Here is a 26,986-nt window from a genome sequence, read left to right as displayed (position 1 = left end):
AGATATTGACAAGATGTTCCTAACAATTATATGGAAATCTAAAGGACCTAGAATAGACAAAACAATTTTAGAGGGAAAAAAAAGAGAACAATATTGGATACCTTACACTACCAATTCATGACTTACTAAAAGGCTACGGTAATCATTATAGTGTTGTGTAGGTATAAAGATAGATAAATAAATTAATAGAACAGAGAAGCATGTCTGAAAATAAACTCTTACATTAATGGTCAGCTGATTTTCAACAAAACTTTAAGGATAGTCTTTTGCGGGGGGGGCATGACTCCCACTTCTGGATTAAAGATTAACTTTGGCCACAAGGAGGTTTGAAAGGATCCAGAGGAGCAGTTAAGATTCCCAGAGCTGAGGTGAGAGTGGATGAATGGGTAGGAAGGTTAAAGAAAAAAACCTCTTGGAGATTCTAGCAGACAGTTTGCCTAAAGACACTTTAAATCTTCCAGGAGAATACCAATTGGCCCTGAAAACACTTCTTTAAAAAGCCTACAACTCTAAAAACTGCTTCTGCAAATGTGATGCTTGAAAGCAAAAGTACATATAAAAGGGAAAAGTATATTCCCCTTTGACCCAGAAATCCCACTCCAGGGAATTGGTTGATTCTAAGGAAATAACTCAAATGAATGTTGTTAAAGTATAGTTTGTCATGGTGACAAATTTGAAACAAAGTCCAATATTTAATAATTATAGTACAAGAACTCAGTAGACTACTATGCGGCCATTTGTAAATCAGACAGATGAAGCAACATGGCAGTGTGTTTACAATGTAAAAATGAGCATCCAGATAAATAAAGCCTGGCGGGGGAGGACTCAAAGAAGTGAAAATAATTATAATGCTGAATGTTAGAAATAGGAGCATGTTGATTTTTTCTACTTTAATAAAAAAAAAACAGTAAATGCACATATTTTACAGACTGCCTGAGATTCAGGGTGGAAGGGGCTACGCAAGGGCATAAATACAGGAGAGACTCATCAGGGGTCATCCTGGAGGCTGGCTACCACCATCACCTCTCACCTGGCTTACTGTGATAGCTCCTCAATTGAATCCCTGTTTCTGTCTCCCTGGAGTCTATTCTCAACATGGCAGTCAGCAACCCTCTTATATCTTATTGCATTGCTCCTCTGCTCAAAACCTTATAACAGCTTCCTAAAGCCAAGTAAAAGCCAGTCTTTACTATGGTTCCAAGGCCTACATCATCTGGCCCTCACTACCTTTCTGATTCAACATCTAAAACTCTCTCCTCACTCACTCTACTCCAGCACAAATGCTATGCTTCATATGCACTAAGCAGACTTCTGCCCCAGGGCCCTTGCACTGGCTCTTTCCTCTGTCTGGGATGTTCCCCCTCCCCCCAGATAACCACATGACCGGTTCATTCAAATACCAGCTGCTCAAAGAGATCTTTTCTGGCCATTACATATAAAATAAAATAGCACCCCTGTCATTTCCTGCCTGTAGCACCTAACATTTATGGCCTGGTTTCCTCCACTGGGCTATAATCTCCATGAGAGCAAGAGGTTTGCTTTATTCTTGCTGAAGTCTAAGGATCCAGAGAAGTGCCAGGATCCAGGGCACATAAGAGGCACTCAGTAAATATTTAATGACTGAATAAGTGGGTTAATGAAAGTGGCTGATAGTCCCGGCTCTGCCTGCAAAAATGCCCTGCTAATATTGTGAATTATGTATATGAGACAGAAGAAAAAGGAGGCAAGAGGAAATGGCCATATGGGCAGATGGATGGGAAAAAGTGAAGTTATTAATAAATGAACAAGAAAGGGAGGCATGGAGGTAAGTCAGGAAAATAACTGTGTGATATGAAGTAGATCATTCAGATTTGTCAGTCTATGAAATTTTAAAAAGGAACGAAGTTTAATTTGAAAGAAGAAAATTTCACAGCATAAAATTACGCAAACTCAGAGAATAAACGAACAGTTTATCCATGAGTTAAAGGAACACACAAGCATACTGTAGTTTAAAATAATAAAAGACTGAGAAAAAAATATGTTGTTTATGAAACTATGGCGGAAGCTTACTAGGACATGCCCTCCGCATGGGATGAATGTTCCGGGGCAGCACCTGTCGAGTGGACAGGATCTTCTCCATCTTGTCCTGGAAATCCTTGTCTGCTGCTATCCCTGCTTCAAACTCTCGGCGTTCCTCCTCCTTCTCTGCTTCCCGGCTCTGCTGCTGGTAGCACATTTGCATCTGAAGTTGCTTCCTGTACTCCTGGGCTAAACTGCAGCGTCTGAAGTATTAGACATGTCAAAGTATAAAATTATGAAAGCAAGCATTTGGATTTATGTAGGACATTATGATTAAAATGTAATTTGAGAAGTCAAATTAAAATCTCCGTTAAAATCAGGGTGACTGGGAAAGAAAAAGATGAAAAACTCGAAGTGTTTATTACACAATAATAATTAAGACAATCTTCCAACAAATGTTGATTTTAGGTAGGAATTGTTTCTTTTACATTCAAATATTCACTGCCATGTGGAGAGTCCTTGGTCTCTCTCCATCCTCTCTCACTCCCTCCAAGGAAGAAGGGAGGTATCTTTTGGTAAAACTGGAAACAGGCTCATCTGCCTACTTCCTCTCTGCCCTCTGTCAAAGGGGCATGTCCCTGTGCGGGGGGCCACTCATGACCTGAGGGCTGCCGAGCACAGAAACTGGGCCTAAACTCCCAGAGTGCGGGGCGTCAGGCTCTAAGGCTGACTGAGCAAAGACAATCTCTGTCCCGCCACCCCTTTGTTAGAAAAACAGCAGGTGCATTTGGAGTCGGAAAAACATCTTGATGCCATTGAGTTATTAAGAACAGGGGCTTCTGGAAAGAGAGATACAGGTCACACAAGTTAGTGATCTTAGTAACAATCACCTGAGTTACCAATACACAAGTTACATAAGTTAGTGATCTTAGCGACAATTACCTGAGTTACCAATACACAAATCTTAGCCTAGAGGAACAATACAGTAATCAATAATGTTAGCTCATGGGGAACGGTTAGTCTTGATTGATGAGAAATATAAACAATAATGATGTATGTAACTATGCACAAGTTACTGATTTTAGTACACATTGTTAAGAGATCATAAAAACAATCCGTTACCTACGATACTGTTGCCTATGGGTTAAAAGCATATAAATTAACTGCTGGAAATAAACACGAGGTCCACTCTTGACCTAGCATCTTGCGGGCTAGAGTGAGACCCTCTCCCCCAGCTTTTAGTCTTGTCTTCCTTTTAGTCTTGTCTTTCTTTTCTCAGTCCTGCAGCACAGATTTCTGGACCTGATTGATTGTCGGCTGGCTCCGACATCCCTGCAGGGGAGGCCTGCCTAATTCTGTTCAGTATTAACTAGACTATTTCCTCCATATATGAGCCACATTTAAAATATGTAAGCCACATTAAAAAATTTATAGTGATTTTTTTCATTGTGATAAAAACCACATAATGTAAAATTTACCATCTTAACTGTTTTTAAGTGTACAGTTCAGTAGTGCTATGTATGTTCACACTGTTGTGAAACAGATCTCCAGGACTTTTTCACCTGACAAATCTGAAACTCTATACCCATTACACAACTCCTCTTTGTCCCCTCCCTTCAGCCCTTGGTAAGCACCATTCTACTTGCTGTCTTTATGAATCTGATTACTCTAGGTACCTCAAGTAAGTGAAATCACATGTATTTGTTTGTCAGTGATTGGCTTATTTCACTTAGCATGTTCAAGGTTCATCCATGCTGTAGCATCAGGATCTCCTTCCTTTTTAAGGCTGGATAATATTCCACTGTATGTACATACCACACTTTGTTTATCCCTTCATCTGTTAATGGATAGTTGAGTTATTTCTACCTCTTGGCTATTGTAAATATGAGTATACAAATATCTTTGAGGTCCTGCTTTCAATTATTTTAGATATATACCCAGAAGTGGAATTACTGGATCATATGGTAGTTCTATTTAATTTTTTGAGGAAACTTCTTACTGTTTTCCATAGCAGTTTTACCATTTTCCAATCTATAAGCCATAGTATAACATCAGATTTTATCAGAATAAAGATTACACAGGGAAATATATACAAGATCTTATGGTAGCTCACAGCGAAAAAAAATGTGACAATAAATATATATATGTTCATGTATAACTGAAAAATTGTGCTCTACACTGGAATTTGACAAAGCATTGTAACATGACTATAACTCAATAAAAAATGTTAAAAAAAAAGATTACAGCATGCATATGCCTCTGTGGCAGATTCTGTTTTCCAAAGATGGCCACAGTGACATCCCCCCTCCCCCATGCTCTTCCACAATGTGAACCTCTACTCCCCTATCAAGAGGTTGTGTTTATTTCTCCATCCCATTGAATCTAGCTGTGCCCCCTGGATGCTTTTATGACCAACAGAATGTGACAGAAGTAAGGCTATGTCAAACCTAGGTATAGTCCTCAACGCCTGGCAGCTTCCTCTTGTCTCTTGGAAAACTTGCTGTTGGAACGGTTCTTCTCAGAACCAGCCACCACATTGTGGGAAGCCCAGGCCACATGGAGAGGCCACGTGTTCCAGATGAGATCCCCCATCACAGTCTCAGCATACGCTCAGCTACATGAGTAGGCATCTTAGGTGCCCATTCCAGTTGAGCCTTCAGAAGATGTAGCCCCAGCCAGCAGCATCTGACCTGAACCACACGGGAACCTCAAGCAAGAACCACCCAGCATAGCCTTGTCAACCACAGAATCATGAGAAATAATCATAACTCACTTCAAATCACAGATTTGGGGGTGTTTTGTTATACACCAATAGGTAACTATAATACCTTCCAGTCCCACTTTTTTTTTTCTTATTTCTTAGTTGAATCAGAAGTTGGGCAAGGAAGAGAGTTGCTATTCATTAAGTTCCCCTCACATCTCCAACAACAGATTTTTCAAAAAGGAGAAGGAGTGACTTCCAGGGCAGAAGCAGTAGCAGGAAGTCAGCAGGGTAGGCCAGAAATTGTTGTTAGTGCTCCCAAACTGGCAATAGATTCAGATACATAAACCATACTTTTTCTACAAAGACAAGAACTTATTTCTATGTACCAAATGTGGGTGAGTCAGGGAACAGGCCTCAGGGGCAGGGAAGGTGGCTTTCAACTAGAGGAGACAATTTCTCTTTCTTCACTACACTGGTCACCTGAGTTGGGTGTATCGGCCATTGGTAGGAAGGAACTGCTGTGACCTGAAAAAGGTCACCAAGAAGGTAGCTGCCTGTTTCCTCCACCTAAGCCTGATCGTGGTGATCAGAGGGACACTTGTTAGAGGAGGGAAGTGGTATATCTCAAAGCACCTAGAGCATTTCAGTTTTCTAGCCCTGTGAGGCTACAAAAATCTTGCTGGGGACATTTGCATGGAATCATATCCCCATAAGCCATTTCTGCTAATCTAACTAATTAGGTCACATTGTATTTCAGGGTTTGTTTCATGCAAGGAAAAATCTTATTTCGTTACAATTTATGGAGGGGAGGGTATAACTCTGGTAGAGTGCACGCCTAGCATGCACGAGGTCCTAGGTTCAAGTCTTAGTACCTCTATTAAATAAATCTAACTACCTAACCCCCATAAAATTTTTTTAAAGATCTAGACATATCATTATAATTCAGAGTCGGTGCCTATTTTATTAAAAATGTTTCTAGTTTAATTTTTTAAGATGATTGTCCAATTTAATACCTAATGTGTATAATCAGAATGTACACAATGGCAATAGAATTTAATTTTACCAAGATGGTTGGTGCTTATTTTTATATGAAATTTTATAAACTGAATTGAGCTTTTAGGACAAATGTAAAATAATATCAGTGATACATGAATTAAGGCACATTTTCCTCTATGCTAAAAGTCTCCCCTTTTTAGGTAGTTAGTAATGATAAAGAGAACAAAATCATACCTTGCAAAATTCTCCCTCTCTTCACGATTTAGCTCTTTAAGACCTTTATTTATGCGTTCCTGTTCCAGAGCACGTTCCTCCTGTTCTTTTGCTTTTCGTTGCACTAAAAAAGACAAAAGCAATTTTTGCTAAATGACCTTTTTCAGAAAAGCACTTACTGACATCTTTCTGGATATTGATGCAGTATTGTCTTTAGAAAGGCAGAGCTTAGAATCACTGGCCTGGATCTTAGCTCAATAAGGTAGAAGCAGTCATTCTCCATTGAGGAAAGAATAGGGTTTAGGTTCATATGTGCTGCAATCTACAGAGATTTTCTGTTCATCTTAACCTTAACCTTAAGAAGATCCTAATTTGTAAGGGGAAATAACATGCATAATAAAAATACTGGAAGGAAATACACAAAGTTGTGAATAGTAGCTATTCCTGGGTGGTGGAATTATGGTTGATTTGTTTCCTTGTTTATAAATGGTTCCAAATACTTAAATTTTCCATGTTTCCTCAATATATTCTAAAACATTTATCATGAGTGAATACAGAAATCTTTTTAGCTTATAAGCTTTCTTTTCATTTCTTAAAACTCTATTTAATACTGGCTTAATTTTGAACTGCCATTATAATTCCTGGATTGGAAAATTAATCAGTGGAACCAAGATGAGCCTTCTCTTGCAAAGACAACTAGTGTGAAGTCCAATGGTACCCCACTAGTAAACAACTACTTCCTTCTGTGACCAAGCACTGTCTGAAGCTGAGGGAATACAAAGGTGTGCCAAGATAGAGATGTGATTAAGCAATGGTGAGAACCCCAGAAAGAAGATTTATTATGAACAGAGGAACACAGAAGGCCTCTCAAGGAATGAGACATTTGAGCTGGCCTTGAAGGATGTTCAAAATTTTCAAGATCAAAAGCATCATAGGGAGAGAAAACTACCCAAGCAAAGGTATGCAGGTACGGAAGTACGGAGACACCAGCAGAAAGAAATGAAGGGCAGATAAAAAAGAGGAGGGGGAGATGTGTGTCTGTGCCCCAACTTCTCACCCTCCTATATAATCACTAAAGCACACAGACCATTCAAAGGACATCACACGGTGCCTTTAACCTTGAAAACATCTCCATGACTACACAGAATCTTCTGGAATATAAAACTCTTCATGTTTAGACTTCAAGTATTCAATCAGGTAAATTCTGCAAAGCAGATATCATGCTTTACTCCTTTTTAGACTCATAGTATTTCACACATAACACCTATTCAATAAATATTTTGGTTGCTACTTAAATTGAATTAAGGCCCAACTATAATTAGAATTCATTCCTTACACTTTTCTTGAACTTGAAGTCTTCTTGTACACATGACCTCATTCACAAGTTGTTTTCTTGCTTCCTTTTCAAGTCTCAGCATCTTGTCCTTCTCAGCAAACTTCCTTTCCTTCTCTTCCTCTAATTTTCTGTCCAGTTCTTTCTCCTGAGCTTTTTCTTCCTCACGCCGCTGTGCCAAATACTGATGATATATCTTCTGTTCTCTTATCATATCTTCCTACATAACATAAAAATTACATAATGTTGCTAAAAGTTTAGGTGGGATGATTCTGAGGATTGGTTTTGAAATAATCTTTTAGAGCTACAATTCCAACCTTTTAGAAATACATACTGGAACATTACAGATGAAATATTAGGTCTAGGGTTTACTTCAAAATATTCAAGGTGGTGGGGAATGGGTGGGAGGGATAGATGAAATAAAAATGGCTATTGGTTGATGGTTGTTGAAGCTAGGTAATGGACACATGGGGATTCATTGTATCATTCTTTGTATCTGTTTGAAATGTTTTATAACACATTTTTGAATAGTTCAAATAGTAATAATTCAAAGTGTTTCTCAAAGAAGTTTCCAAATAGGTTTCAATTATACATCTTTATTTTCATTTATTTTAATTTAGGTAGGTGAAATATTAACCTGACAAACAAAGTAAGTGACTACTACTATTACAGCACTGTCTCTGACTGGAAGATGAGCTACCTGATACTTCTTAACAGCAAATCTCAATCTTAGCTAAACTTTGGAATCACCTGGGGAACTTTAAAAAGTACTAAGGGCCAAGGATGTCCCCTCTCAGCACTCCTTTTCAAATTATCCTCAAAGTCCTAGCTTATGCAATAAAACAAGAAAAGGAAATAAAAGGTATATTGATAGGGAAGAAAGAAAGAAAACTTTGTTCACAGATAACATGGTTGTCTATCTAGAAAATCTGAAAGAATCAATAAAAAACTTCTGGAGCTAATCAGCAATTAAATCAAGGTTGCAAAGTTAATACACAAAAGTCAATTGTTTTCATATATTAGCAGTGAATAAGTAGTATTTGAAATTAAAAACACAATACCATTTACATTAGCACCCCAAAAATGAAATACATAGGTATAAATCTAATGAAATATGTACAAGATCTACATGAGGAAAAGTACAAAACTGATGAAAAAAGTCATAAAAGAACTAAATAAATAGAGAGATATTACATGTTCATGGATATGACAATATTGTCAAGATGACAGTTCTTCCCAACTTGATCTATAGATTCAATGTAATCTTAATTAAAATTCCAGTGAGTTATTTTGTGGAAATTGACAAACTGATTCTAAAGTTTATATGAACAAGCAAAAGACCCAGATTGGCCAACTCAATATTTAAGGACAAGAACAAAATCAGAGGACTGATCCTACCCAACTTTAAGACTTACTGTAAAGCTACAGTAATCAAGACAGTATGGAATTGGTGAAAGAAAAATCAATAAATCAACAGAAAAGAACACAAAGCCCACAAATAGACTCACGTAACTATAGCCAACTTATCTTTGCCGAGGAAGCAAAGGCTATGCAATGGAGTTAAAGACTTTCTTCAACAAACAGTTGCAGAAAACTGGACACCCACATGCAAAAACAAACAAAAGAATCTAGATGCAGACCTTACACTTTTACAAAAATTAATTCAAAATGGACCAAAGACCTAAATGTAAAATACAAAACTATAAAACTCCTAGAAGATAACAAAGGAAAAAATCTAGATGACCTTGGGTCTCATGATAAGCTTTTAGATAAAACACCAAAGGCACAAGCCATGAAAGAGAGAATTGATAAGCTGAATCTCATTAAAATTTTAAAAATTTGCTCTGTGAAAGCTCCTATCAAGAGAATGAAAGACAAGTCAAAGACTGGAAGAAAATACTTGCCAAAAACTTATCTAATAAAGGACTGTTACCTAAAATATACAAAGAACTCTTAAAACTCAACAATAAGAAAACAAAAAACTCAAAAAATGAGCCAAATATCTTAACAGGCATCTCACCAAAAATATATAGATGGCAAATAAACATATGAAAAGATGCTTGTGATGTGATTTATAGGAAGAAATATGTATTTGGTCATCATCCCCATTTGGGGCACAGAGTGCCTAAAACCTTTAGAAATTCCTAAGAGAGCACCAAAGTTCTCATTATGTTAATGAGTGACTTTTGGACCACACCTTATGTTGGGGGCTGGTTGCCAGGAGATCCAATTAGATTAGAGGGTTGGAACTTTCAATCTCACTTCCCTGATCTCTGGGGAGGAGAGAGGGGTTGGAGGCTAGATCAACTGCCAGTGGCCAGTGACTTAATCAATCATGTCTATGTAATGAAGCCTCCATACAAATCCCAAAAAGAGAGTTCAGAAAGCTTCAGGTTTGGGAACCAGAATGTTTCCACCATGCCAGGCCCCAAACTCCATGAGGATGTACATAAGTTTCTTTGTTCAGGACCTCATTCTGTATGTCTCTTCATCTGGTATGTATCTGTATCCTTTAATATCCTTTGTAATAAACTGGCAATCTAGTGAGTAAACTGGTTTCCTGAGCTCTGTGAGCCACTCTAGCCAATTAATCAAACTCAAGGAGGGGGTCATGGGAACCTCTGATTCATAGCCAGTCTGTTAGGTAACTACATGGATTTGCAAATGGCATCCTGAGTTGGAGAGGGGTCACTGGAACTTCCAGTTTGTAGCCAGCTGGTCAGAAGCAGAGGTAACAACCTGGGCTTGCGACTGGCATCTGAAGTGGAGGGCAGTCTTAGAGGACTGAGCCCTTTACCTGTGGAATCTATGCTATCTTTGGGTAGACAGTGCCAGGATTGAATTGAATTGTAGGATACCCAGCTGGTGTGCTAAGCATTGCTTGGTGATGTGGTGGGTAACCCCCACTCCACACACTGGAATTGGGTTCAGAACCCTTAACTCTCCATATCACATGACAACAGGGAAGTCAAAATTAAAACAACAATGAGATACCACTACACACCCATTAGAATGGCTGAAATCCAGAACACTGACAACACCAAATACCGACAAGGAGGCTGAGCAACAGGAATGCTCATTCATTGCTGGTGGGAATGCAAAATGGTATAGACACTCTGGAAGACAGTCTGGCAGTTCTTACAAAACTACACATCCTCTTACCATGTGATATAGCAATCACACTCCATGATATTTACCAAAACTTGAAAACCATGTCCACATAAAAACCTGTACAAGATTGTATATAGCAACTTTATTTATAATCTTCAAAACTTGGAAGCAACTAAGGATGTCCTTCAGAAGGTGAATGGATAAATACACTGTGGTAAATCCACACAACAGAATATATTCAGTGCTAAAAGGAAATGAGCTATCAAGGCATGAAAAATAAGGAGGGAACTTAAATGTGTATTAGTTAGTGAAAGAAGCCAATCTGAAAAGGCTACATACTATGTAATTCCAATGATATAACATTCTGGAAAAGGCAATATGGAGACAGTAAAAGTATCAGTGGTTTCCAGGGGCGTGGGGTGGAGGGAGGGATGAACAGGGGGAACACAGTGGATTTTTAGGCCAGGGAAATTACTCTGTATGATAGTCTCATGGTAGATACACAACATTTTATGTTTGTCAAGACCTATATAGATCTACAACACTGAAGAGTGAACCCTGATATAAACTATGGACTCTGGGTGATAATGATGTTTCAATGCAGATTCGTCGATTGTAACAGATGTACCACTCTGATGGGGGATGTTGAGAATGGGGAAAGCTAGGGCAGGGGGTAAACGGGAAATTTCTGTACCTTCTGCTCAATTTTGCTATGAACCTAACTGCTCTAAAAAATAAAGTCAATCAAAACAAAACAAAACAAATCATAGTACCTGTAGGAAAAGCACTATACCCTAAAAAGTTCAATACAAATTTCAGAGGAACAGCTAAATAAATAATGGAATGATTTTTCTCTACTCTCTATTGTTCAAAGTCCAACTTGAACACCACTTTCTCAGTGATATCTCACCCAGCTTGCAGACACACTTAGTCACTCCACTTCCTGCGATCCCGTCTGCTTTCATGGTACTAACATCGTGTTATAGAATGGGAGTTCTCAAAATTTACTGAGCACCAGAATCATCTAGGGGAGCATGATAAAACACAGGTTTCTTGCCCCTGCGAAGATCTGGATTTAGAGATTCTGATTCTGGAGCCTATGAATGTCTATTTCTAACATCCCCAGATGGTGCTGACGCTGCTGGTTCATGGGCCACACTTACGGTAGCACTGCTGTGGTTTATTCTGCATGTGGCTGGCTCCCATAAGACTGACAGCACAGCAAGGAACCTCGCTAGCACACAGTAGGCACCAAATAAACATCTTACTCTTTTTTGCTTCTTTTTATCAGCCTCTTCCTGTAAGTTTTGGAGGGAGATTTGTGTGAGCTTCATGTTCAAATCCTGCTCTTCTCTGTATTCCTGCTGAGTATGTTCCATCTTCTCTTGGATTGCTTTTTGTAAAGCAGCCCTAATTTCCTGTTTTGTCTTCTGTTTCTTCAGCTTATCCTGTTCATTCTCAAGTTTCACCTGTGCTTTGTCATTTTCCTGAGGCAGAACAATAATGAAGATAATGCATCAGTACAGTTGGACAAAACAAAGAAGCGAGTGCATTTCATTCAGGAGGTCAGAATAAAGGGTTTCTTGGAAACACACACTCGTGGATTTAAAGGCACTGAGAAATAAAACTTGCCTTTCATTGCTGAATCAGCAATAAGGTTTTGAGAAATTGCTGTGTGTGTGGTTATAAAGTAATAAATAGCTGTGGAGTTCAAAATGCATTAAAGTATAAAGACAAAATCACTTTTAATCCTAGTACCCATACACCCACTACCATTCTCAACATTTTGGTGTACTGGCCTTCCAGAACTTAGTCTTCTACGCACACCTACATATCTAGATTCAGATACATTATTAAGCAGCAATAAGAGTCCAAAAAATTTAAACATAAAATCCTCTCTCTCTGTCCACTTGGACCTCCTCCTTCCCCCTTTAGTGTACAATATGCATCTTCATTTTACATTAACCAGGCCTGCCCAAAGATGGGAATGCCTACTAGACTGCAAAGATCAATTTTTTTTCCTTTCTTCTGATGCCAGCAATGTAACTTCTTAGAAGACCAGTATTCTTTCCAGACTCTGTAAGGGATCATGGTGACTTACTGCTTGCTAGACTACGTATCTTTGGGGAACTTTATGTAAAATGTCAGTGTGTCATTTTTTAAAATTTATTCTTATATGATTGTTCATAATATTTTCATTATTTAGCTTTTTTACTTTGAGGCTCACATGGAGTTTTTTTGGGGGGGTGTAATTAGCTTTATTTATTTTTATTTGTTTATGTATTTTTTAACAGATACACTGGGGGTTGAACCCAGGACCTCGTGCATGCTAAGCACATACTCTGCCATTGAGCTATATTCCTGCCGCTGTCAGTGTCATTTTGACGTATGATCCTTTGGCTTGAAAATGTGTATGACTGTGCCTTTGATTACTCACAGGTAGAACAATTCTCAGAGCTTCTGAGAGTCTGTATTCCCATATATAAATAATCCTTAGTTTGGCTTGAATAAAATTCTCTTTTTCTTCTTAACCTGATTGTTAATTGAATTTTCATTGACAGAGGTTATAACTATAAAGGAGTAGCTGGGTTTATCTGAATGACGGTACAGCTCTGTATCCTGATTTTGGTGGTGGTTAGTTACATAAATCTATACATGTGGTGAAATTTCATAAACCTATACCCCTTCCTCCAAAGAATGCATGTAAAAACTGACGAAATCCATAGAAGGTTTTTAGTTTAGTTAAGTAAGGAATAACTTTAGTTGAAAGTATTGTACCAATATTAATTCCTGGTTTTTCTAAGTCTCTCTTCTATATAAAATGTTTGGTTATGTAATGGTACACAGAAACTCTCTAATATTTTTGGCAACTTCTTGTTAGTCTAGAGTTATTCCCCCCCCCCCAAAATTTAAAGGAAAGTAGAAATAGACATAGCTAGGTGTGTTATAATAAAAAATAAACACTTTATCTTTGTCTCTGGGCCCTGGCACATAGCTTCTAAAACCCTTGAAATCACCAAAGCGATAAGATTATTTTTTGTAGCCTAATAAGATGACCAGTGGCTGGAGCCCTTAGATAGCTTCAAGATGGAAGCTGGTAACTAGAAAGACCAAACCATGTGATCAGATGGTTGGAACTTTTAGCTCCACCCCTTGACCTCCAGGGAGGGAAGAGGGGCCAGAGACTGAGTTCAAACACCAACGTCAATGATTCAATCAATCGTGCCCATGTGATGAAATCTCCATAAAACCCCCAAATAACAAGGTCCAGAGAGTTTCTGGGAGGGCAAACACATGAAGGTGGTGGGAGCATGGGGTGCCCAGAGAGGGCGTGGGAGCTCTGTGTGCCACACCCCATACCTTCCTCTCTGCATCCCTTCCATCTGACCATCCCTGAGTTGTGTTCTTTACAATAAGTTGGCAATAGTAAGTAAAGCACTTTCCTAAGTTCTATGAGTTATTTTAGTGAATTATTGAAACTGAGGGGGTGTCATGAGAACCATGGACTTTGTAGCCAAGTGGGACAGAAGTGTGGGCAACCTAGGGACCCACTACTTGTAACTGACTTCTGAAGTGAGGGCTGTCTTCTGGGATGGAGCCCTTCAACCTGTGGAGCCTGACAGTATCAGAACTGAATCAAACTGTAGGACACCTAATCAGTGTCTGCAGGGCATCAGAGAACTGTTTGGTGTGAGAAAAAAACTCCACACATCTAGTGTCAGAAATGTGGCAAATAAAAATGGCTCACTGGGTATCTAACACCAGAGGAAGAGGTATATATAAGGCAGTTTGGGGGTGACCGTTTTGATTTTCTTAGAGAACTTCTAACTAAACTCTTCAAAATAAAACAGTCTTAAACCCAGAGAAGACTTCTGGGGCTCTGCATATACCTTACCTTTGATGTTTCTTATGGTTTCAGATTTCAATACCTGGCATTTCCCCGGAGAATGTTACCTTTTCCCTAAATTTGGTGATATTAAAGTATCAGTTGTTCAAAGTTTTATATACATAAAAAAAATTGCTACTTTTTCGATTGCTTTCACACATTTCCAGTGACACCTCTAATTCCTATGTACTAGGGACAGTTACCTTGTAGGAACAAAAGTAGCTGGAGGTGTCACTGTAGCTGTTGTATAGCACTTTACACAGGATTTGGAAATTGTCAATTAACCATATCAAAGAGTGGGGGGATGCTACCAAACTGCCACTAGCCCTCGATGGCAATGCCAACGATTATCCCATTTCATCCTCACAACATCCTATTTTGCAGATGAAGAAACTGAGTCACGGCAGCGAAGTAACTTGCCCTATACAATGAGTTGGCACTGTCAGCTGGACCTTGAAATCCAAGGCTCTGACCTTGGTCTGTTGCCCTGTGAACCAGCTTTAGCCATCAAGCAAACTCTACAGTAACAGGCCTGTGGACTGTGTGTTACACCCACTGAGCTGACTGACCATACTATCACAAGCGTTTCTAAAGACCCACCACAAGGCGCGCCTCCTCCTCCTTCAGCCGCTGTGCTGCCTGCCTTTGTGCCTGAATGCTGGTGATCTGGGCACTCAGCCCCAGGCGTGTGTTCTCCACCAGCTCTTTCTGTCTTCTGGCCTCTTCGGCTTCTCGCTTCTCTTTGGCCAGTCGGTCTTCCTCCCAGAGCTTTGAGAACATCTGCTCTTCCACCAACTTTTGCCTTTTCAGCTCCTCATTAAATGCTATCTGTGCTTTCCGCTCCTCGCACACCGTCTTCTGATTGATACAAAACAACTCAACACGGAGCTCCTCGCAGTGTTCCCTGAAAGGACAGTTTAAAAAAGACACTCAGCCTTTCATAAGGCATTGCTCTATTTAGGCACAAGCCTGCAGAGTCATACACTGAAGTAAGTAAGTTAAAGACCTGGATGTAGGCCATCTAAGCCGGGGAAACCCACGAGGGAGCAGCAGGGAGGCAGGCACCATAGTGCCACAGACAGAATACAGGCACTGGAGTCAAGCAGAGCAGGTCTGAATCCTGGTTTTGACACTTTCTGTGTGACTTTGGATCAAAAACTCCATCTATCTGAGCCTGTTCCCATATCTGTAAAAGAACTGTCTTTTCAGATTCTGGTAGGGATCAGAGATAAATATCTGATAGATAATAGGAACTCAGTAAATGGTAGCTACTATTATTACTTGAGAGGAATAGAAGAGGGACGGGTCTCTGCAACATTATAAATAAACTAAGGCTTTGGTAGGGAGAGACCCTGCGTGTATATCCAAGAAAAGATCCAAGGACAGAGTCAGCATATCATGGTGAAGTTTCCCCATTGCCTCTGGATTCCTGGCAGGGCACATGTCCACTGAAGGGGTTTCTGCCACAGTTGAGAAAACAGCCCTACTGTTGTTGCCTTTTCACACTCAGGCTTATGTTATCATTCAAGAAGAAATGCTATTTCAATAAGTGTTTAGACTTCATCCTTTCTTCCAGCCTTAGTAATTTAAATTTCTTCAAATGTTTTCAATTGAGCCCATTTTAAATTTAAGAGTTGTGATATTCAACACTGACTGTAGAATTAGAATTATTTAGTGATATGTTCAAAATCCCACTCTCCCCTTCCTCCCTCTCCCTCTCTCAGACCTGATTTGTTAAATCAGAACATCAGGGGATAGGACCTATGCACATTTTTTCAGATCTCCTCAGGTGGTTCTGACATACAGTCAAGTTTGAGAACCTCTGATGGAAGGCAACGTTTTATAAACATCAAGTCTTCCTGGTTTCTAAATCAAATTCTGCATCAAGAAGCTAAAATTTGAATGAAGCTGGAGGAATAACCCTCCCAGACCTCAGACACTACTACAGAGCTATGGTAATCAAAACAGCATGGTATTGGCATAAAAACAGATATATGGATCAATGGACCAAAATAGAGAGCCCAGAAATAAATCCACAGACCTATGATCAATTAATCTTCAACAAAGGAGGCAATAGACAATGGAGAAAAGACAGTCTCTTCAGCAAGTGGTGTTGGGAAAACTGGATAACAGCAAGTAAATCAATGAACTTAGAACACTCCCTCACCCCATACACAAAAATAAACTCAGAATGGCTTAAAGACTTAAATATAAGACAAGACATGATAAATCTCCTAGAAGAAAATACAGACAAAACATTCTCTGACAAAAATCTTAGCAATGTTCTCCTAGGGCAGTCTACCCAGGGAATTAGGAATAAGAGCAAAAGTAAACAAATGGGACCTAATTACACTCAAAAGCTTTTGCACAGCAAAGGAAACCATAAGCAAAACAAAACAACAACCTACGGAATGGGAGAGAATATTTGCAAAAGACAATTATTTTTTTGCTATGACACTAAATGTAAAGGCAACAAAAGCAAAAACAAACAGGTGGGACTACATCCAATTAAAAAGCTTCTGCACAGCAAAGGAAAGCACAACATAAAGAGGCGACCTACAGAATGGGAGGGAATATTTTCAAACCATACATCTGTTAAAGGATTGATACCTAAAATATATAAGAAACTCATATAATGCAATAGCAAAACATACACACACACACAAACTAACTAAAAAATGAGCAAAGGTCCTGAATAGACATTTTTCCAAGACATACAAATGGACAAAAAGTACATGAAAAGGTACACAACATCACTAATCACCACGAAAATGGAAATCAAAACCACAATGAGATATCACACCACACCTGTTAGGATGGTTATTATAAAAAAAAAAAGATGACAAGTGTTGGCAAGGATGTAGACAAAAGGACACCTCTGTACATTGTTGGTGGGAACATAAACTGGTATAGCCATTGTGAAAAACAGCGTAGAGATTCCTCAAAAAATTAAAATTAGAACTACCCTATGGAAACAAACTAAGTGTCCATTGATGTATGAATGGATAAAGAAAGTGTGTATATATACAATGGAATATTATTCAGCATAAAAAGAAGAAAATCCTGCCATTTGAGACAACATGGATGAAGCTGGAGGACATTACAATAAGTGAAATAAGCCAGAGAAAGACACATACTGTATAATCTCACTTAAATGTGGAATCTAAAAAAAAAAAAAGAAAAAATTGAACATACAGAAACAATAACATGCTGGTTCCCAGGGGCTACAAGGTGGGAGAATTTGGAAGATATTGGCCAAAGGATATAAACTTTCAGTTATAAGATGAATGAGTAAGTTCTAGGGATCTAAAGTATTGTATAGTCACTATAGGTAAATTTGTTGAGAGCAAATCTTATGTATTCTCACTACAAAACAAACAAAACCCCTCAGTGCCTGCATTACTCAATGATAAATATATAATTACCAAGACTTAGAGGTACAACTATTGTATATATTCTCTTAAGGCTACAATTTACTGCAAATTAGCTTTCCTAAGTCATTTTAAACATACCAACTTCAGATTCTGTGTGGTGTGTTTTTCTGACATCATTACCTGAATTGCTGGTCTAACTTTTCAGCCACAAAATCCTGTCTCTCTTTTTCTTTCTTCTCTCTTAATAATCTGATTTTATCTCTCATTCTATCCTTTTTCTCCTCAATTGTTTCTCCTTTCATTTGCATTTCAGTCAAATACTCATTTTCTTCTGATGCTAAAAGTTCACGTAACCTAAGTTCACAAAACAAGAGGACAACAACAAAAAAGAAATTAAAACTGTCATGCCACATGTACCATTTCACTAATTGACTTTTATTTTGTTAAATTCAATTTCAGAAGTACATGTTAATCATAAATTTTGCAAGAAGGAAAAGATCACTTTAGTATTCCACAAAGTAAGATCAGTTGCCATTTAAAGCAATAAAGAGACTGACCTGGGCCATGTTTTATTTGATCACATACAGATGAGACACGTAATGTGTATTTTCAACAAAAAAAGCAAAATGATTAGATTTTAATTAAAATAACAAAATAGGAAATGAAATAGTCTTTTGCTTTCTATCATAGGCTACCACAAGTGAAAATATAAACAAACCATAGCTACCGGTTTGGTAGGAATATAAGTAGCTTGGCCATGATCCTCATTATAAAAACTCACTTGATTTTTCATTGGCTAGTCTCAGACTGTGGGTTTAGGAATGTTTCACAGCCTGGGTCAGCAGGTTTGTAAGCCTTACTTATTTCGTCTCTCTTCAGTGTTGATGATAAACCCTTGCATGGCATCCTTGATTCTTGCTTTCACAAGACTGTCCACAAACTTGCGGTCACTGTGCTGGTCCCACTCAGCTTTCAAGCGATCCCATTCATTTGACTTAATGGAAGCCAAAATAGCATGATGTTTCTGATGGCTGCGTCGAATTCTTTCCGGATGTTGCTCAGCCCCTTGGCCTTTGGGATGCTTGGCTCTCTGAAAACAAATAGCAACTATCACTTATGACAGACCCAAAATCAACTGCATATTTTTCAATCAATTATGACCTCCACCAATACTCATATTAAATACAACTTGGTATATAAAACTAGTACATCCTGCTACAACTGCAAACAACTTAAGAGCCTCAGGTGTAACTTGTTTGATTCTCTGAGCCTATAGTTAAGATGTCATCAAATCAGTCTCAAATATTTCTCAAATGCTATTTGAGTAAAAGTTCATGGAATGATGAAGTTAAGAATTTGAATGGGACTCCAGGGATTATTATCTAGGCAAACCAGAGATATTAAGTTACCTGCCCAAGGCGCTTCAGATAGTTACAGCAGACTTGGATGGAACAAGAATTGGGGGTCTTCTATTCCTGACCTTGATCTGGCCACCCACTATCCCACACCATTTCTCAGAAACTGTTTTGCAACATAGTTACCATCATCAAAATTCTTTCGATTAAAAGAGACTACTATCTATGTATATAGGATTTGTATAATGAGTTCCGACAACAAAAAAAAACCTTTACTAAGAAGCAAGGAAGATAGGGAGGGAGGGAGGGAAAGAAGGAAAATAAAAGAAAAAAGGGGGAGAAAAAAAATAGTGGTAGAACTTTATTCCTATTTCTATTGTGCCCAGAAGTTTACTTCAAGAGCTGTTCTCCTGACATTTGGGGGTAACTTGGATTTCTGCAAATATGTTCATTTCACACAAACTTCCACCAAAAAGTTGGAAATGCATACACCATGGTGAATACATATTGATATATTTAATGAAATCACATAGACTATTACCTGTTTCATTTCTTTATTCTTAGCATTGCACATGCTACCAGTACCAGATTCTCAGTAGGCATGAATGAGAGAACGAGAAAGATGAATAAATGGAACGGTGTTCATGGGTGGGCTTGATGTGATTCCTGCTCCTCCCAGGACCACCATGAAACCTACAGTCTTGAGCTTTGTATTTTCAGCCTGTTTTATCTAATCATCCATAGGTGAGTAGTGAGACTCTGGTGTGCTCATTTATAGTAACAAAACTTTTTAACTCATGTGGTAGAGGTCAATCTGATTGTTTACAGTTAGAACATCACTGTCAGGATTACAAGAACACTGGCATTGGGATTTGGCAAAGGAGTCTCCCAGGGAAATAAAATCAACATTTGAATATAGCTTGATGAAAAGATTCAGGGTTCAGGGAATACACATAGGTAGCTAGATTTAGTTGAACAAGATAACACAGGGCTGAGGTGGGTTGGAGACAGAAGATGATGTTGAGGGTTACATCATAGGAAGTAGCTAATTCATATCCAAATTATTTACAGCCTAGATTTTGTCAACAAACTACTGTTCTCTAATATGTATGGCATTTTATGAATGAGGATTCAGTTACACCAAAGCAGAGTACTGTCGACACTGCACCCTGGGCAGGATACACACGGGAACTCAGGCTCCCAGTAGACATATGGGTTGAGAAGAGGAACCAAGCACTAAGGTCATCAGGAATCAATTGTCTTGAGTTGTCAGGGCAAGAACCAGACTCTGAGGTACATTTTGACTGAAGAGGGGAATAGGGGTGGAGCGTGGTGAGAAATAGCCTGAGCAGTGAAGGGGATTAGGAGGCCATTTAAGGCTTGGGCCATCCTGTGGAGGACTCTGTGGTCAGGAAGGATCCTGTTTCTGGATGAATAAGGTATGATGCAGAGTTCTCTAAAAACAAGGTGGTGCCAATCCATGCATAGTCTTGGCATTATGTACTTAAAACCTTACTATTTAATAGAAACATAATATAAACCAGATCTGTAATGTAATATTTTCTAGCAACTATATTTTAAAAAGTAAAAAGAAACATGGGAAATTAATTTTAATAATATACTTTTATTTAACAAAAAGTTCCAAAATATTATCATCTCAACATGTAACTTTAGGCATATTTCAAGTGCTCAAAAGCTAGTTGTGGCTAGTGGCCACCATATTGGACATTGCAACTCTCAAACCATGCTAAAATCAAAACAAAGGGTTTAATAACTACCCTGTACTTTCAAGGTCACTGAAGGCTTTTGTTACTGTAACATCTCAAATTAGTTTCTACTATTACAGCTTACAGTTTAATGTCTTAAAGTATATTTTACAATCTAGGTTTGATTCTGGCCTCTACTGATACTAATTGTGTGGTCTTGAGCATGTTACTTAATCTCTTTGATTCTCAGGTTTCTCACCTGTCAAAATGAGCAAAATAAATGTTCTCCTAAAAAATTATTTTGAGAAGTAAATAATTGGGTCCTTAGGAGGCACTCACCAAATAGCTGCTCCTTTCGATTCTCCATTACTTCAGACATTATATCTTTTATCACCTTCTCCTGGAGGAATAGCATCCAAGTCTCATCTCTGGTGGCTTTAATTCTTCTCCCACCACAATTCTGCAACCTCTAACATCCACACTTCTTATCACACTCTGACATCTGATATACACCAGCTCTGACCTTTTCCTTTTCTTTTTTATTCTTCTATAAACCCAAAGTATTCAATAGGCCTGCTTCTCTGGTTTGCTGGTAATTTGGTAGAAGGGAAACCCTTATTGGTTCCCAGGAAAAGCAATAGCACCTAACCAATAGCCCAGGCCGTGAACACTGTGTTTGGATACAGAACTCAAAGAACATCTGTTTCTGTCCCTCATAAAGCCTGTCTGTAATGACCACCTTGAACCCTACAGACTAGAGTTCTAAAAGGCTCCAGTCCACTGATTTCCAGCCCCAGATCCTATAGTCCTTGGACCTAGAGAAGAGGGACATCTATAAACTGACTGAGAACTGCTATGTGTACTATGGAACATAATAAAACTGTATCCTTCATTATCCCTGATTTTTCTTCCATAAAACACCAATACAGACAATATAGCACATCATTATCTACTGTGTTAACCTTTAGTGGTTTTATGCATGAGCAAGTTGTTTCTGCAATTAGATGATAAGCAACTTAAAGGCAGGGATCAGACTTCTAAAGAAGGATCACTGTATTCACTCCTGTATCTTCCACAGTGGTGCACACAGCAGGGGCTCAAGTAATACCTGTATAACTGCCTGACTACACATGGAGGTTTTCTAGCTTGTAGAAACAAAGGAATGCAGGAGCATGGACTAAGTGTCTGGGGTTCTGAGCAGGACCCATCAAATTCTGCAACGTGCAGCATTCCCCTGGCCTCCTACCACCACCCTAGCCTTAAAGGCAACCAACCTCCTATTTCCAGGCCTGCAGAGATCCTTCTGCTATGGTTAAGTCAGCAAAGAAAGGGCTCTATAGCCACTCACAACCTCTCACAGCCCAATTCCCCTTCCACTGACGATTTTCCTAGGGGTGCGGCACTAGCCCAAGATCATACAGCTGAATCACTTCCGGCCCAGCGCCTAGATTTCCTGCAGCCTGACCTAGCGTCCTTTCCCTGACACATACTCCGCATCGCAAGGGGATGACCTCTTTCAGGAGTCTTGGAAGACTGAAAACCCTCAATATCTTAAGTGGTGATTCACCAAATACAGAAACCAAATGTTACAACTGACGCGGGGGTGGGGGTGAGGGACGGAATACGAGAGCTAGGCAAGAGATCTTATCCTTCCCTCTTTCAAAATTCAAGCTGCTGCATCAGGCAGGCACCTACTTCCCTTGAGACAGCCTCTGCTGGGGGCCAGGATAGGCTGGGCCGGGCCAAGTTGGGGGAGATGCAGAAAGCGGTAGGGTCCCGCACACACATCCCATGCTTACCACGATCACCACCTTGGGAGTGGGGCCCTTAACCTCCCGCTGTACGATGCCAAACCGCTGGCTGTACATTTTCGAGTCCCCTCGGGATGGGGGCGGCGTCCGCCGCAGTTCCCCAACCACGGCGATCTGTGATACAATCTTCCGCGACGCAGAGGTCTGGTTGCCATGGTGCGCCTCGAGGAACTAGGGGCAGGTGAGGCGGAAGTTGGTCCCGTCACCATGGTGACCACAGACGCCGGCACTCGCGACTTCCTCTTGGAGTGGAAGAGCTGAGTCTGCGCAGTCCTCACCCCGCCTCCCGCCGACCTCGCTCCCTTCCTCTAGGGTTCATCAAACAGCAGAAAAAAGCCTCCTTAACCCGAAGTGAAGTCGAAGATCTATTTACATCCAATTGATTTTGCTACTTATATCCTGTAATCGGTCTAAAAGCACAAGAAAAGTTAGTGGGCATTTTGTGACAAGGTAAAATCTTGAGGCCATCATTAAGTTAATCTTGATGACATAAATCATTACAGGACAATCTTATTTGTGTAGCTTTTTACAGGAATTTGCAAGGTATTTTTCGCACATAAAAAGTCTCAGCTTTACAAATATCTTAGAAAGTTGATGTAACAGCAGGTAGTATCCTCATTTTACAGCTGAAACAATTAAAGCTGAGAGCGCCTAATTGCTTCGTCAGCCAACCAGACCAGTAATGGTAAATCTATTAAAATCAGGAAACCAGGGCTCAGACTTGAGGTACCCTCGGATGGCGAACAGTTCAGAAGGGCTGGTAGGGCAGTGACTAGACCTGGCTGAGCACAATAAAAACCAGGACCAGAATAAGGGTGTGAATCATAAATGCAAGTGATCAGGCTCTGAGATTCCAGATCCCAGGCAGGGTAACAATCAGGAAACCTAGAAGAGGCCCTCAGCACAGGTGGAGACCACAGCTGTACTTCCGGTCAAGAGCAAGGTGGTAGTTAACACCGAAAAGCCAAATAGGAATGACACTTTGGTACTCTCATTCTAAAGTGGAGGCGAACACAAAACTATCACTACAGCACAGGAAAAAAATTAGCACCTAGTCGGTGTAATAACCAAAGTACAACTAGTACTGTGTATCCCATCTTAAGACCACAATTTACTGTAAATTAGTATTCCTTAATCGTTTGTAATCCTCCCACTTCGGATTTTGTATGCAGTACTTTTCTAGGTTTGGACTTCATTTCCTGAATTGCTGGTTCAGCTTTTCAGCCACAAAATAATGTGTCTCTCTTCTCTTTTAAAATCTCTTTTAATAATTCTCTCATTTTGTCTTTTATCTCCTATAATGCTTCTTCTTTGAATTGCAGTTCGGCAATATACTCATTTTCATTTACTGCTAAGAGTTTACGTAGCCTGAAACAAACAAAAAAGAAAGAAATTAGATGGTCGTCTCCGTTCCCTGGACGGGGTCCTGAAGGCCAGTTCTTTAATCTTCGAGTCCCACGGGTGCCTGGCCCACCAGCTGGCCTGAATGGAACCACCCCTAAAACCACGCCCTTGGGGAAGAAAAGGAGGCAATGAAAACGCCCTCGGCTAGAGGCGGGGTCTGGCAAAAGCCACTGAGATTCAAGGACGCCCGTCGTGGGGAACCTCCGAGGGCTTACAGCCTGGAGGGTCCCGTCGAAATGAGTTTTCAGCGACAGAGGAAGCCAACTCTTGGCAACAACTGGCTGCCCTCGAGTGTTTCAGCGTCGGTCCTGAGCTCGTCGTGCAGCGCCCTCACCCTGGGAGGGCCCCGTAATTTAATTCCGTTTCGGTTTTGCCTGTTGAGCCACTCCGTGAAGAGGGGATTCGGCTTCTCTCGGCACCAGCTCAGGGACAGAAGTCTCCGCCCGGCGGAGGCCACGCCCCAGGGCCGCCCAGGCCAGGGGTGAGGGGCCGACTCTCCTAAGCCTTGGTGGGAGGACCGCGGTCCCGGCGCCCCCTGGCGGGCCTATTCGGAAGGTGGGGGGGGCGGACCACGCACCAAGTCTCAACCCCCTGGGCGGCCTAAGAGAAGTGATTCACCCAAGGTCCTTGGACAGAACCTGACCTTGATCTTGCCACCCACTATACCACTTTCTCAGAGGCAGTCAATTAACACTGTTAACCACCAACAAGACACTCCCAAAAGAAACACTAAGTATATAAATCAGTAAACGGGACAATAAAAATCATTTAAAAATAATTTTAAAATAGAACAGCATAGAGATAGAAACTATTTATATTATTTCCAATGCCTATTGTGCCCCAACAAGGTTCACGCAAGGGCTGTCCTCCCAACAGGTTCCTGAATTCTGTATTTTCACCATGAAATTCCATGATAAAGCTGGAAATCCATTCATCATTTGTAAATACACGTAAATTGATGTAGTTAATAAAATTGCAAGGACTTTATCTTTTTCATTCCTGAATCCCAGTATTAAGTACAGTGCCTATCATGGGCCAGGTTCTCAATACTTGAATGAGTGACACAAAAATAGCCGAGACCAGCAAGTTTTTTCTGAGTGGGCTTGACAATTTCTGTACTTGCTGGGGTCACCATGAAATCCATGGTCTTCAGCTGTGCATTTTCAACAACGTAGCTTTATCAAGTTATCCTCAGGTGAGTAGTGAGACCCTTAGGAGCTGATTCATGGCAGGGTAGCTTTGTAATGTGTCACCTTGACTAGGCTACGTTTCCTGTACTCCCCAGTATGCTTCCGGTTAGGATGGGCCACAAGAGACATTCTGCGTGATAACTGGAGGGCAGAAGTGAAGCAGCAGCACATTGTTTTTACACTCGGAAGGTTGGTGCAGGGGCACCGGGCACTGTTGCAGTTCACACATGTTGTCATTTATCTGCTGGCTCACCTCGTTGGTTCAGGGCAGCAGTCAGGCCTATAGCCAGGCCTGCAGCTGCTCCACCTTCCCCAGGAGCTTCCTTCAGCTTCTCTAATTCCTGGGCCAGATGCATATTTAACTCTGTGATGAAGGGCACCAGCTTCTTCTGCAGGACACCCACATCATCGAAGTTGGAGGTGGTGAGAGACTGACATGGGTTCCAGGCCATCCTCGTGGTTTCCAGCTCGTGCTTGTGGGCGCCAATGTGTCCTTGGTCTCCCACACTTTACATCCATCTTCCCTTCCCGATTGCCTGCCCTGCAGACTTCAAGCTCCAGCATTAGATGCAAAGACAACAGCCTTACAGAGACTGTTCAACCAGCTCCCACAATTGCATAAGGTCAGATTCCTATAATAAATCCCTTAATATACATATATGCATTTACAAACATATATATAACATCTTCATATTAGTAGTGATGCTTTTCTGATTGTACCCTGATACACATGGTAACCAGACTCTTACCTCATAAGTCAGAATGCTATTCAAATAAATTTCACTTAGGACATCAATGTCAAAATTACCAGAATACTAGGTTTATGTGGTTGGATCCTGTGGGGGAGCAAAATGGTATCAAGAAAATTATCCAGTCTTGATTCTGGCTGAAGTAGGTAGGATGAGGCAAAGGAAGGAGCAGAGGAGGGCAGCAGAGGGCTGTATGAGTTAAAGTAGAAATATGTTTAATCTACATCTGAATTATCTAGAACTGCAGGGCTGGGACTAAAGTAAGGCAAGGGAGAACACACAGGCTACAAAACTTAAGGAGGCATGCACTCAGTCCTGGCCCTGTAAAGCTAGCTAAGTAACGGAGCACAGGTTTAATCTTTGTGGCACTTTATGAAAAACTGGAAAGTGACACAGGGTTGAGCTAAAACTGGACCTTAGGCAGGACCTGAAGCAGAACTCAAATGCCTAGTGGACAGGGGCTGAGAGCAGAAACCAAGCACAAAGGTCATCAAGAGACCTGAGCCAGGCCAGGAGCTTTACTTCTGAAGACCCAAAAGTCTTCAGAAGTAAAGAGTAAAGAGAAGGGAGAATGACAGTAACAAGCCAGACAGCAGCCAGTGGGGAAGGATGCCTTTAGAGTTTAGGAATCCTATGCAGCACCCAAGACCTGGGAAGAAACCAATCTTAAGAGGCACAGGTGCTCTGATTAGGTGGCACTACACTGCCTTGGCGCTCCCTAAACCACCCTAAGGGCAGCAGTGTAAGCGATCTGTTATAATGCTTAGAGTAATCCACCTTGTTTTCAAGGTAACTAAAAACTCGTTAATATAACATTATTACACACTATTGGATACAGGTTATAGTTTACAGTTCAGTGGCTTAACTAAGAACAAGGCTTTTACAACCTGGGTTTGATACTAGGCTCTATCAATAGTAACTGTTCGACACTGGGTAAGTTATCTAGTTTCTGTGAGTCTCGTTTTCCCATCTGCAAAAGTGGGCAAAACCAATGCGTTCCTGAAAAAAGACTGAGGATTAAATAAATTAGGTCCACAGGAGGAACTCACCAAATAGCAATTCCTTTTCTCATTTATGCACATTATATTTCAACTGCTGTCTCCCTGAGGAAATGTTTAGAGACACTACCAGGTCTCATCCAAAAGCCATTTAAAAT

General features: G+C 40.3%; 2 protein-coding genes and 1 long non-coding RNA gene across 51 annotated transcripts in view; 1 reads left to right on the top strand and 2 right to left on the bottom strand.

Annotated features, from left to right (window-relative positions):
* Positions 1-1,847: 1,847 nt before the first annotated feature.
* Positions 1,848-22,609, bottom strand: CFAP53 (cilia and flagella associated protein 53). Its single transcript, XM_072952255.1, has 8 exons — positions 22,476-22,609; positions 18,476-18,705; positions 17,796-17,969; positions 14,842-15,145; positions 11,624-11,842; positions 7,248-7,464; positions 5,933-6,035; positions 1,848-2,261 (listed from the first exon to the last, which is right to left on the bottom strand). Exons 1-8 carry the CDS (start codon positions 22,542-22,544, stop codon positions 2,033-2,035), a joined length of 1,545 nt encoding a protein of 514 aa, XP_072808356.1. The 5' UTR covers positions 22,545-22,609; the 3' UTR covers positions 1,848-2,032.
* Positions 20,575-26,986, bottom strand: part of LOC102534008 (methyl-CpG-binding domain protein 1) — a 19,827-nt gene continuing 13,415 nt past the window's right edge. For 16 of the 49 annotated variants that reach the window (XR_012065739.1, XR_012065742.1, XR_012065747.1 and 13 more), the window contains 2 exons: positions 25,335-25,629; positions 20,575-23,855 (listed from right to left, as the gene is read on the bottom strand). Coding sequence is in view for 17 of the 49 variants with exons in the window: in XM_072952233.1 (XP_072808334.1) it covers positions 25,440-25,629 (190 nt within the window). In the remaining 32 variants the exon portion in view is untranslated. Of the gene's footprint in view, positions 23,856-24,655; positions 25,714-26,986 lie in introns of those variants that run through there. The other 33 variants (XM_072952234.1, XM_072952235.1, XM_072952242.1 and 30 more) reach the window with 7 other exon arrangements.
* LOC140690462 (uncharacterized) lies at positions 22,846-24,878 on the top strand. Its single transcript, XR_012065756.1, has 2 exons — positions 22,846-22,937; positions 23,810-24,878. It is a non-coding gene; the product is annotated as an uncharacterized lncRNA (long non-coding RNA).

The sequence above is a fragment of the Vicugna pacos genome, chromosome 30 (genome assembly GCF_048564905.1).
Source record: "Vicugna pacos chromosome 30, VicPac4, whole genome shotgun sequence".
Lineage (NCBI taxonomy): Eukaryota > Metazoa > Chordata > Mammalia > Artiodactyla > Camelidae > Vicugna > Vicugna pacos.
This window is presented reverse-complemented; position numbering and strand designations above follow the sequence as displayed.

Excerpts from the sequence above, each read along its gene's own strand:
- CFAP53 (XM_072952255.1), bottom strand. The coding sequence starts at position 22,544 with ATGTACAGCCAGCGGTTTGGCATCGTACAGCGGGAGGTTAAGGGCCCC. Across the intron at positions 17,970-18,475 it reads ACTGAAGAGAGACGAAATAA|GTTACGTGAACTTTTAGCAT; the intron begins GTAAGGCTTACA and ends TTGTGAACTTAG. Across the intron at positions 11,843-14,841 it reads AGGAGGAGGCGCGCCTTGTG|GAAAATGACAAAGCACAGGT; the intron begins GTGGGTCTTTAG and ends GTTCTGCCTCAG.